The sequence below is a fragment of the Haliaeetus albicilla genome, chromosome 8 (assembly GCF_947461875.1).
Source record: "Haliaeetus albicilla chromosome 8, bHalAlb1.1, whole genome shotgun sequence".
In the NCBI taxonomy this organism is placed as follows: domain Eukaryota; kingdom Metazoa; phylum Chordata; class Aves; order Accipitriformes; family Accipitridae; genus Haliaeetus; species Haliaeetus albicilla.
This window is the reverse complement of record NC_091490.1, coordinates 38,457,253-38,469,543: the sequence shown is the minus strand read 5'-3', so window position 1 is coordinate 38,469,543 and position 12,291 is coordinate 38,457,253. Positions and strand designations below refer to the sequence as shown.

At 42.2% G+C, this 12,291-nt stretch overlaps 1 protein-coding gene across 1 annotated transcript in view; it reads left to right on the top strand.

Annotated features, from left to right (window-relative positions):
• The window catches only part of LMNB2 (lamin B2), a 39,185-nt gene that overhangs the window by 13,537 nt on the left and 13,357 nt on the right, over positions 1 to 12,291 (top strand). The window contains exons 3-5 of the mRNA XM_069789970.1: positions 7,968 to 8,124; positions 8,793 to 8,918; positions 11,391 to 11,561. Coding sequence (XP_069646071.1) covers positions 7,968 to 8,124; positions 8,793 to 8,918; positions 11,391 to 11,561 — 454 coding nt within the window. The remainder of the gene's footprint in view (positions 1 to 7,967; positions 8,125 to 8,792; positions 8,919 to 11,390; positions 11,562 to 12,291) is intronic.

Here is a 12,291-nt window from a genome sequence, read left to right as displayed (position 1 = left end):
TTTAAAAATTAATATATGTGGTGGCAAAATTATTTTATTGCTTCTGATTGAATTTTGGTACCTATTTTAGTAGATAAGATTTGGGAGTTACAGATTTTTGCTGAGCCTGTCAGTATGTACATCACCTGTATATGAACAGTATTGGCCACAAAATTACTTCTAATCCAGCAGTGCGAGTAGAGGCCTACTGTAAGTCTCGCATCTCCCTTCATTTGCATCTAAGTGGTTATAAAAGGAATGAAGTGTTTCTCTCCCTCGTGGTTTTTTTTTCTGACTAGCTAGTTGATTTATGATGAAGTATTTCTTGTTTTCTCTGTAAACTTTGCTTAAGGATGCCAGCACAATCTGGCCAGGAGGGATCCCAGACATTGCTACTTCATTGTTTGCTTGGAATAGGTTGGGTTGCTGGGACAGGAGATGTTCTTGAGACATCTCTCCTCTAGTCTCCCGTGTGAGAAGAAAAGGGATAGTTGGAGTAGGCAGAGTAGAAGAAAACATTAGCTTGAAAGGATATCTGGGAAATGTTTCCTCAGTATTAGACTGAACTGAATTTTAGTTGCTGAGCCACAGGCTAGCAGCGCTTTTCTAGCTATAGGATCCGAATATAGCTAACCTACTGCTTCAAGAGTTGACTTCCCCTTTCTTTTTTCTCCTAAAGCCTGGGTTTGTGACCATGGAAAGCCCTGAAGGCACTGACTATGCTCCAGGGAGGCCACAGGGTGTGGTTGGGTCTGGTGACATCAGGCCTAGTTTGCGTCCAAACGAGCCTGAGGCTTACCCTGCTCTTAGTTTGTTCCTGAGGCTGTCTACTTGCACAACTCCAATGGATTTGGGAAGCAGCTGACCAACCTGCAGCAAGACCCTTGGTTGGTACACAAGGATTTGTGATGGGGCCTATGGTTTAGGAAAGAATGTGGTTTGTCTACCAGGGTACTGGACTTCAGAGCAAGCACTTATGCTTAGGTCTTTCTGCAACTTATTCAGATACTGACAAATGATACTACCCCGGTATTCTGTGTGAGTACAAATTCAACTCTTGGGGTTTGGATGCCCTGGCACATATTTTTGTTATGTTGGATTTTTTTAACTTACTTACCATGTTAATGATGTTCTAACATTTTCTGGTTTTTTCAGTGCTTGGGATAATTGGACATCATCTTGCCTAGTAAGTCAACAAGAAGCATCCCAAGGCATTTTCTAAAGCAGTTTGTATTAGCTTGGACCAAAGGTCCATCTAGCCTGGTAATCTATCCAGAGGCTTCTAGAGAAGAGTATAAGAACAGAGCATGCATAACAACGCTTCTCTGGAATACTCTTCCAGTCCTCAGCAATTCCCTTCAGCTAAGGGACTTCCGCAGGTCCAGCTGGATGCTGTGTAGTAAGCCTTCATGGGTTTTCATTTCATAGTGTGACCAGTATCCCGAGACCATCTGTAGTGTTCTTAGACTTAGCAAGGGGATTCTGAGCTTACCTACACTTTGCATGAAGAAAAACATGTTTTTGAATGTCCCAGCCCAGTTCTGTTTGTTCATTTGTCTCCTAATTTTTGTATTCTCCTTCTTCATATCTCCTAAGATTTTCTGTTTAATGATGTCCTTTTTCAAGTGGAAACATCTTAGTTGCTGCTTCTACAGAAGCTGCTCTGTGCCTTCAGTCAACACTTTACCTCCCTTCTCTGTTATTTTTCCCATTTTCGTGTATCCTCTTGGGGACAAAGGCTGCAGAATTGGAACTTCAGCCAGTATTCAAGATGTGGTTGTACAGTAACAGTGTTCAATGTCTCGTTCTGTATTTTATTTAATAGTAATTTCTTAAATACAGTTGCATTTTGAGTGCTCCTGAGCTGCTGATGTGTGAAGAAGGGTAAGCTCCAGGTAGTCTTTTACATCAGACTCGGAGATGTCTCCCAAGGCCCCTCTGGGCTGCATGGATGCTACAGAACCTAGAGTGTTTTGTGGTAACCAGATCTGCCATGGCCTTTGAGGGCCTTACCTCGCCTCTGCCCAAAAAGAGCCCTGCTATGAAGGGTTCTTACTCCTGCTTACCCCCGTTACCTTCTCTTTACAAAAGCCAAACTGACTCTGAATCTCCAAATTCTTTTGTGTTTATGCATATGCCCACTACTTCTCTTCATTGATGCCTTTGTCTAATTCTACCCATACAACTATCAGGGTCTGAGTTTCTCCATTTGAAAAATTGGTATTTCATTTGTCATTTTCCTTCTTTTAACATACTGTTATTCTGGTCAGGTCCTGCTGAAGCTCCCTTATCTCCAGGCTGGTCAGACTTGGTTCTGTCAGCCTCTTTTAACAGGGCATGTACTCCAACTCTCTGACCACCCTGGTGGTCTCTGCTGAACTTGCTCCAATTTATCAATGTCTTTATTGCTTTCCTAAAATTCAGGATCCTGTTTTTACTCTACTCTTCACCTGATCCATATCCCTCAGGACTGCAAACCACCAATGCATGATCACTGCAGCCCAGGCTGCCTCTAATCATGGCATCACCAATTAGCTCACTTGCATTGGTGACCATCAGGTCCAGTATCACATCTCCTCAGATAGGGCTGTCTTTTATCTGGCTTAAGAAGTTATCCTCAATGCACTCCAGGAGTCTCCTGGATTGCGTGCAGCTCACCATGCTACTTTTCCAGCAAATGTCGGGGTGGTTGAAGTCCCCCAGCAGGACAAGAGCCTGCGAGCATGATGCCTTCTGTATCTGGAGTAAGAAGGCTTCATCAGTAGCTCCCCTTGATCAGGCGGCCTGTAGTAAACACCAACCACAAGGTTCCCTTTGTTGCCTCTGTTTCTAATTCTTACCCATAAGCTTTCAACCTGCTTGTAGGCTGAAAGACAGCTCTTCACAATCTATCCATTTCTTGATGTAGAGGGCAACCCCTCTGCCCCCTCCTTCCTCGCCTGTCCCTTCTCAACAGCCTGTAGCCATTGATAACCGCACTCCAGACACGGAATTCATCCCACCAAGTTTCAGTAATGGCATCTAGGTTGTAGCTTTCTAGCAGCATGGTGGCTTCCAACTCCTCCTGTTTGTTGCCCACACTGCGTGCATTGGTGTAGAGGTACTTCAGCTGGGCTGTTGGCCATGTCACCTTCTTAGAGGAACACACCTTAATGCCTTTGAGGTATTTCACCTGTGTTTCCCTGTTGGGTCCTGTTACCTCAGGAGCCCCTGGCTCATCTCTATAACTTCCAGAGTGTTCCAGTGTACCCAGCATGTCTCAGAGCAACAGGCTGAAGGCCCTTGCTGGCACCCCGTCCCTCTAACCTTGGCGTGTCATCCCACAGCTTGTTATCGGCAAGCCTGGTATTGTCTCCTTCCCCCTTAAAGTCTAGTTTAACTTTAAGTCATGTTCAACTGTCATTTCTTTAGAGGGTGCTTTGTCATAGAGTTAAACTAGTTTTGGTTCCAAATTACGGATTCATCTGCAGAAGATAGGGAGGAGTTGTTTGTTAAGATGTTAGCATCCTTATACATTTCAATTCAGTTTGCAAATGAATAAAGGGATATATGATTTCCTGACATTACAAGTAGGATTCAGATGGCTGAACAATGTCTCTTGTACTGTAGACATTGTCAGTTATCCTGTGCTATGGTATGAACCTCCCACAGGCCCTTTTTGTGTGATGTGTGCCAGTACAACATGGATGTTGCAGATATCCCAGTTGAAGCATCTAAATCTTATCTTAAGTAAACTTAAAAGGGTTTCCTGTGAGGGACATCTTCTGGGAAAATATCTTAATTTTCCAATCATTGCCTTCATTGTTGTCATAAAACTGCCTGTGGTTTTTATTTGTTTTTGTGTTGGGGGGGGGGGGGGTTTGGAGGGTGGGTGGGGTTTTTTTGGTGTTATTCACAAGACACATATTTGTCTTTATCCTTTACCATGTTATTTGATCAGCAGTCAAGTTACAATCAATGATCAGGTTTCAAATGTAAATTCAGAAACAGAAACCACGTTGAGGTAGGGACCTTCACACTGCTTGGGACAATTATTTTGCAGTGAAACCTAGGAGATGGAATTGTATGTGTTTGTTATTTACAGGTTTTACTTTTGTTGCAAGATGCCAGTAAAATAAGAAAGAAACATCCTGAAAAGAAATTGAACATCAGACTTGTTGGGGGGGGGGGGGGGGGAAGTGCCTTTTTTTTTTTTTTTTTTTCTTCTAACGTGAAAAACCAACCAACCTAAACACGTATGGTGTGATTGATACTCTAGAGGGAAGGGGTGCCATCCAGAAGGACCTTGACAGGCTAGAGATGTGGGCCTGTGCAAACCTCATGAAGTTCAACAAGGCCAAGTGTAAGGTCCTGCACCTGGGTTGGGGCAATCCCAAACATGGATACAGGCTGGGTGATGAGTAGATTGAGAGCAGCCCTGCAGAGAAGGACTTTGGGGTCTTGGTGGATGAAAAACTGAATATGAGCTGGCAATATGTGCTAGCAGCCCAGAAAGCTGATTGCATCCTGGGCTGCATCAAAAGAAGTGTAGCCAGCAGGTTGAGGGAGGTGATTCTCCCCCTCAGCTCTGGTGAGACTCCACCTGCAGTACTGCGTTCAGCTCTGGAGCCCCCAGCATAAGAAGGACATGGACCTGTTGGAGCAGGTCCAGAGGAGGGACGTAAAGATCATCAGAGGGCTGGAGAACCTCTCCTATGAGGACAGGCTGAGAGAGTTGGGTTTTTTCAGCCTGGAGAAGAAAAGGCTCTGGGGAGGCCTTATAGCGGCCTTCCAGTACGTAAAGGGGGCCTACAGGAAAGATGGGGAGGGACTCTATCAGGGAGTGTAGTGATAGGACGAAGGGTAACAGTTTTAAACTGAAAGAGGGTAGATTTAGATTAGATATTAGGAAGAAATTCTTTGCCGTGAGGGTAGTGAGACGCTGGAACAGGTTGCCCAGAGAAGTTGTGGATGCCCCATCCATGGAAGTGTTCAAGGCCAGGTTGGATGGGACTTCGAGCAACCTGGTCTAGTGGAAGATGTCACTGCCCATGGGAGAGGTGTTGGAACTAGGTGATCTTGAAGGGACCTTCCAACCCAAACCATTCTAGGATTCTATGTATTTTACAACATGTACAATGCATACATGTATGTACAATTAGTACCTTGAACACAACTCACGAATTTAGAATTTTTTCTATTGAGCCAAGTTTCTACCTAGGTTCATAAAACAGTTGGATAGTTTCACTTTACAAAAAGTGAAATATCTTTAGGATGTTATTAACACTGTTTATATGATATAAAGAACAGCTTAACTTTTTAGTTTAAAGATGTTTTTATCGGGAGTAGGGACATATTTTTAAATCTAGGTTTAAAGTATTGTAAAAATAAACATTCTGATATCATTCTGAAGCAAGTATGGTTCTTTCCTATATGTTATGCAACAGCTTCCAGTGCTTTTGTACGCATCTTTATCTGCTTGACAAAACTTTTGACTGCTTGACGGAGGGAGGGGATGAGTGGAGGAGGTATAGATGGGAACATTTAATTTAGTAGTGAGGTGCACAGGACTGCTGAACCAGACCTGTGTAGTGATCAGGGCACATTCAGTCATAGCAGAAGTAACTTTTGATGGCCTGGTTAAGGAAAGTCTCCTGTCCTGATGTTCATGAAGTGTCTGTTCATATCTTTACCAGTGTCACAGGTCCCCAGGTCAAGCAAAGCCTGGAGGTAGATACATGTAGGCCTCATCCATGTGCTGCTTTTAGCGGTATTCCTGCTTGAGCTGCAAGATCCCAGCTCTGAGTTGTGTGACTGTCTTGCTGCAGCTTCCTCTGCCTGCTACCCCACATGGTCACTGAAATATTTCCCTTGAGCAAACTTGGCTGCTTTCTGGAAAAAAGAGCTCTAGAGGGTTACCCTAACCTGGTGTCTTCGAAGAACATTGGCACACCTCAACAGACACATCGACTGCTGTTTGTAACTTCCAGGCATCTTGGAGACCCCCAAAAGCAGGTTGCACCTTTGTAAAAACTTCTGTCAATTTTTTGCATGAAGGCAATAAACCAGGCTGAAGTTATACATGCAAATAAAAATGTGAATGAAGGCAGCTTGGAGTGTTTTCCAGTGTCAGTGTTCATGAAGGAGCAGAAGTTACTTAACACTGTCAGGAATTCTTTATGGTGCTTTGTCAGTCAAGCTGTACGTTGAACCCTTCTGTTCATTCCCGTCTCCCTGGGAATACTTGCATGCTGCCTGGTTTCTGCAGGTGGGAGGAATCTATGGGCTGTGTAAGCATACACTGCTGATCATACTTGGTGTGAAGTGGCATTTGACCTTTAGGTACTGCACAGACAGAAAGTTTCCAGGTCTGATTGTCTGTGACGCATGCATAATGGCTTGTTTTACTATGCGACACATGTGATGCAGGGGCATGTGTCTGGAGTCTAATTTGAAGACTTTCTAGTTGCTGCTAAATAACTGTCTTTTAAGTAGAAGTCATGTTTTGTCTATATGTCTCCTGCAAGCTGCTGAGCTTGAAGACACTGCACATATGTTGCAGAACAGGATTCACAGTGACAGATTGGATAAATGATTAAGAAAAATTGGTTACAGTTAAATGAAAACAAATTCAAAGATCTACACCAAGGAATGCAGGGAAAACACATGAGCCTCATAGCTAGAGCATATCACAAAATAAGTGTGTCTATTTATTCTGTAGTTAGAAAAAGGTGCACATCATGCTGAAGCATGTAAAGAAATACTGTCTGTAGGGCACACCAATAGCCCATAAAGCAGGATTCTTTTAAAATAACTCTGGGCATTGCATTTTGTTAGAGTTATGGGCAAATTTGAAATTGAAGAGGACCGTACAAGTGATCAGAAGTTTGGGAACCGGGACTCAGGATTTGGGCAGGGGTGCAAAGTTTGTATAATCTAGAGCAGTGGTTTTTAGCTTTATTTTCCTTTGCAAACATTTTTTCAATGTTTGGAGTTGCAGACGAAATAGAGAGCTTTTTAAAGCCTATAGGTAGTAGGACTCCTCTTCAAAGTTATTTCTGTGGGCCCTTAAAAACAGCTCACTTGACCACAGGTTGAAAACTTCAGTTTTATAGAAGAGAAGTTTGAGGAAAGGGATGGAGAAAAATGAATTTGAAGATGGTTTAAGAGAAGAAGACAAAAAGTCATTCCCTGCATTCTTAGTGGTGTGAGACTAGAGTAGTGAGCTTAAACTGCAGCAAGGAAGGATTACTTCACATAAAACAGTTTTCTAATAACATAACGACATACACCTAGAGAAGCTGCAGAAAGTCAGTATGTTGGAAGAAAAGGTAGACAAATACTTGGTGGGCAGGAGGAAGATGACCTTGATGATTTCTGTGAGTTGGATATAACAGCTGAAATAATCACATTTAAAGTGACGAGAGTTGGTTTGCTTGTAATGAATACTGCTGAAGACATACTGGTTTATTCCCGAAAAGTGACCACATTTCCATGGTGGATTACTTTACTACTTTGTGTGGGAATACATCCTAGAGAATGGGCTTGGCCATGTCAAGTACAAAACACTGGGGTTACTTATGGGCATCTTTGGGAGATGCATATGCTCTGCTTCTCGGGGGCTGTAGTCCAAAGTGATAGATCTCAGCAATTAATGTGTTTTGCAGCAGTGAGATGAACAAATACCCTTTACGCCTTGTGTGTAAAGCAGCTTTATTGTCATCTCTTAACTGTCAGAGTTGCCTTCTTGTTTTTCCCTTGCCTGCCCATGATGTATGTTCTTCTTTATTAGGCAATGCATTTAAAACACATTGGTACAAACTGTGAGTTTCAAGAAGTGTTTATGATTACTTTTATTAGCTGCATTTGCAGGTTACTCTAGGAGCCACCTAGTGATACACTAATCCTAATAAAATGTATATAAAACCAAAATATCTGTAGTTGTAAGCAGGACATGCTCAAGATGTGTGTGCACCCACGTATAAATATAATTAACTTTTGTTTTTCAGCTACAAGAAGAAAGATGCAGATTTGTCTGTGGCTCAGGGTCGCATTAAGGATCTTGAAGTGCTGTTCCACAGAAGTGAAGCAGAACTCAATACTGTCCTGAATGAGAAACGCAGTCTGGAAGCAGAGGTGGCCGATTTGCGTGCCCAGCTTGCTAAGGTATGGCAGTGAATGCTTCCTTGCTTTAGCACAGGAGAGGCTGCATATTGTGAAGTTTGTTATTTTTATTTGCAATTAGTTTATAGTCTGAACATCATTGATCCAGCTTGCTTACTGCTGAAGCTTTGCCTGCCACTCTTGGATATGAAACTAAATTGTAAGAAATTTCTGTAAAACAACCAAAGCAACGTGGTGTTTTAGAAATTTTGCTAGTCAAAAGCTTTTATTTAAATGTTTCTGGTAAGTATTTCTATATTCATGAAATATCAGGTTACTAAATGTTGTCCTTTGTAAGATCCTGCATAATTTTAAACTTATGCTGGAGTACCCAGTGGGGCTATGCTAGCAAGAAAAAGAACATGCAACATACTGTGCTTGAGGAATTAATAATCCTTAGCTCCATTATCATACTGTATTGAAATAATACTATGTTTTAAATAACTGGTATACAAACATGAAAGCTTGTTTTAAATATTCGTAAGCATACACACACTTTTTTCTTTTTTGTTGTTTTTTTTTTTTTTTTAGGAAAATCAGTGTCTTGACATTAGATTTGTTGTTGTGAATAATTGGTCCAAAGATGTCAAATGAAGACCATAAAGGGATTATGGATGGAAAACAGGGATCCAGACAAAATTAAATCTTTTATCTTTAAAATTCTTTACTAGGCTGAAGATGGTCATGCTGTGGCTAAGAAGCAGTTGGAGAAGGAGACCCTCATGCGTGTGGACCTGGAGAATCGGTGCCAGAGCTTGCAAGAGGATCTGGATTTCAGGAAAAATGTGTTTGAGGAGGTATTATCAACCTAGTAGTCTTACAGTCTGAGGTTTATGTAGCTTTTATTCAAACTGACTATAAGCCATTACTAACTAGTCCAGGTAGGGAAAATCAGTACTATTGTTGCTATAAATGGATTGAGTAATAAAATAGTTAAACGTTTTGCAAGAGTTACATGGTAAATCAGTGGTGGAGCTGGCATGAGAGCCAAGTGACAAGGGTATTGTTCCATGGGCAGGTGAGCTAATGTAGCAGCTGGCTGCTGTGGGAAAGGAAAAGTCTTGTTCCCTCTCTCTGGACCTGGTTGCATGGCCCTGCTCCTTACTTGAACCAACTTTGGTGATTGTTGGACATGACTATAACCTGTTTTCATTGACAAGAACAGTATGCAATTACCTTGCTCTTTGGAGGGGTAGTTTTCTGCCTGTTTAGTGAGTTGAGTTGGCTCATAGTGGTTCTAGTAAGGCCCAAAGTTTTTATAAAGTAAATAGTGGGAACGCACAGGTGGCTATTAGGAAAGGGAAGCATGACCTTTTCTCTGTACCAGATGCAAAGTGTTATGTCAGTTTATTCCATCTTGGGAAACCAACTTGGACCTTTGGTTCTTCTGCAAGCTCATTTAATTAGTGGCTGCTGAGCAATTGCTACATGCTTCTGCCCTCCATCTCACCTATGCTAGTTATGATGTTTGGCTCACCATGCACCAAGCCATATCAGCCTGATTAACTAGTAAAATACTTAAGTTTTTTTTGTTGAGCTTCATTTTTGCTAGCTTAGTGGCTGAGTTATGTCTTACCACGGAATCAAATGAGTGCCCAGGCTGGATTAAGGGATGACGCAGGGCTGTGTGGCTAAGGACAGGGGCTGGAGCAGGGCAAAGAAACCAACCAGGTAGCTTACCCTGAGTTGTACTGACCATTGTCTCACTTCCATGGCCTGGAGTAGTTGGATTGCTGCACAGGACTGCAATGACAGACCCTTGCTTGGTTGTAGGGCCTTAAAATTACTTTGCTTCCTGAGGAGAATTGTGTTGCTACTGACTAAAGGTGAAGCTAAATGAGACAGCAGAAGCTAATCTTAAAGCTTGCTATGCTGAAGTGGGGGTGTTCCTTTAGCCATCCCTGGAGCTCTTCGATCCTTGTATGAACCAATTCAACACACGAAGGAAAAAAGGAAGTGGTTTCCTTTAGGTTAGTGAATTCATTTGGTTCGCTGAAGGATCCAAAGCTCCATTAGAGTTAGGACATCGTGACTGGGAGTGTGGCAAGTGCTTATTCTAGTGGTGTTGAACTGCTAGATCAGCTCATCCCTTCACCTGATACTTTGTAGTCCCCCATGATATTTTTGCTGCCTCAGGGTGGGGGGTCATTGTCTACAGTTACTGAGAGACTGCTGCTTGCTAGTTTTCTTGGTGTAAAAATTCACCACAGAAGGGAAAGCTTCTTCCAGATCACATCAGAGCATGTTGCTGTGAGTCAAAGGGCATGTTTCTAAGAGTCTCTTTTTAGATGTATAGCATTTCTGCAAAGCAACTAGTAAAGTCACTCTGAATTTGTGTTAGTCTGCTATGACTCTAGTGTAGGCATGCAAAGTGAGCCTTGCTTCACTTGCCTGCTATTCCTTCTCATGGCCTTGCTGCTACCTTCACACCTCCTCCCAATACTCAGAACTGCTCCCTTGTTGTTTGTCCTGCCCTGAAGGGAGAAATGGTTTGTTTCTCATGCCATGTATTCAGACCTGGCCAGGTCTCTGCAGGGCCCAATATGAATAAATGAGTAAGTCTTACCTCACTGGTTTGGGACCAGTGTTCTAGGCACAGAGAACTCATACTTCTCTAAAAATGAAAATTTCTTAGTACAAACTCTGACCAGAAAAAATCGTATTTGTGTCTTCAGGATTGCTTGGGTTGCTGCTTTATTACTAACATAATCAAAATCTAATGAGTAGAGGTCATCCAGTATATAGAAAAAGAAAGATCTGCATATGTTTAAAAGTGAAATTTGAAGATGCAGTTTTTCCTCTATAATGATTATTTTTTTAATACATATAATGATCACAAAAGGTGTTCATTTTTATCTGACTCCTTGTAGACTGCTATTGTAATGTAAGGATGTATACTGAGAAGGAAAGGGTTTGTAGTGCAGCTCATGGAATCCCTCTTTGCTATGTAAAAATTAATGTTTTCTTCTCTCCCCCCGCTTTTGACTTTTGTAGCGTAAACCAGGTCCTTACTTAAACTGTATATGGATATTTCTAAACCTGTTTTTTAAGTCAGATCACTTTTAAGAATTGTATCCTGCCAAATGAGAACGGTAACTTGCATCTGTTAGTGCGTGCAGCAATTCTTAGGCTTAAATGCCTTTAGTACTGCAGCTCCTATACACTAAATAATTAGTACTGAAATAGTTAATTGTTGTCTGAATGTAATTGCTTGTACTGTTTACCCTAAAGTGGGAATTTGTCCCCTTTTTTTCTGTGTGTGTGTGTAGGAAATAAGGGAAACAAGAAGACGACATGAACATCGTTTGGTTGAGGTGGACACTAGTCGCCAACAGGAGTACGAATCCAAAATGACTCAGGCTCTGGAGGATCTGCGAAATCAACATGAGGAGCAAGTCAAACTGTACAAAATGGAGCTTGAGCAGACCTATCAGGCTAAGGTAACAACTGCTATCCACAGAACTGTCTGACAGGAAGTCCAGTTGGTGAGATAAAACCATTTCCATCAGCCCTACTGTCTTTAAGGAGACAAGTAATTATAATTTGAAGTAGCTTTGTCCCAGTGTTCAAATGCCTCCTCTGGTGCTTGTGCAAAGATGCTTTTACAGGGAGGTTACAGCCAGAGGTAATAGCTAGGAACAGCTTTAGCGAAGAAAGGCCAGTTTGTGAGAAAACACAGGGAACTGTTGGTCACTGCAGAGGGAACAGTGGGAATAGTGGATGTCACACAATAGCTGATTAGACAATGTCTTTCTAAGGAAGGTTTTTTTCTACATGTCAGTAGATCCAGTTCTTCCTCCAAAATGGAGATGGTGGAGGAGGCTTGCAATAGGTGCAGTATATTGGCACTAGGAAGCTGGAGGGATGGGTGGGGAGAGCTTGGGGAATGGGTGCATTTCAATATGGGCTTTTGCCTGGATGCAGTGAGCTTGCAAACTAGCATGCACATACTGAGAGGGGCTTCATGTCCAAGGTTGCACTGTCATTTTACTCCTACTGTGGCCTTTACAATGTTCTTACTCGCCCCAATACTCTTTGAAATGTGTGGAAGCCTTATCACATTTCAATGATCTAAGTTAGTTGTGGATTGGAAAATTGCTAGATGCAGTTGTGGTTTCATTGGTGGCTGGGAAACTTCAGGCAAGGTATTGGGACCTTTCCTGACCAGCT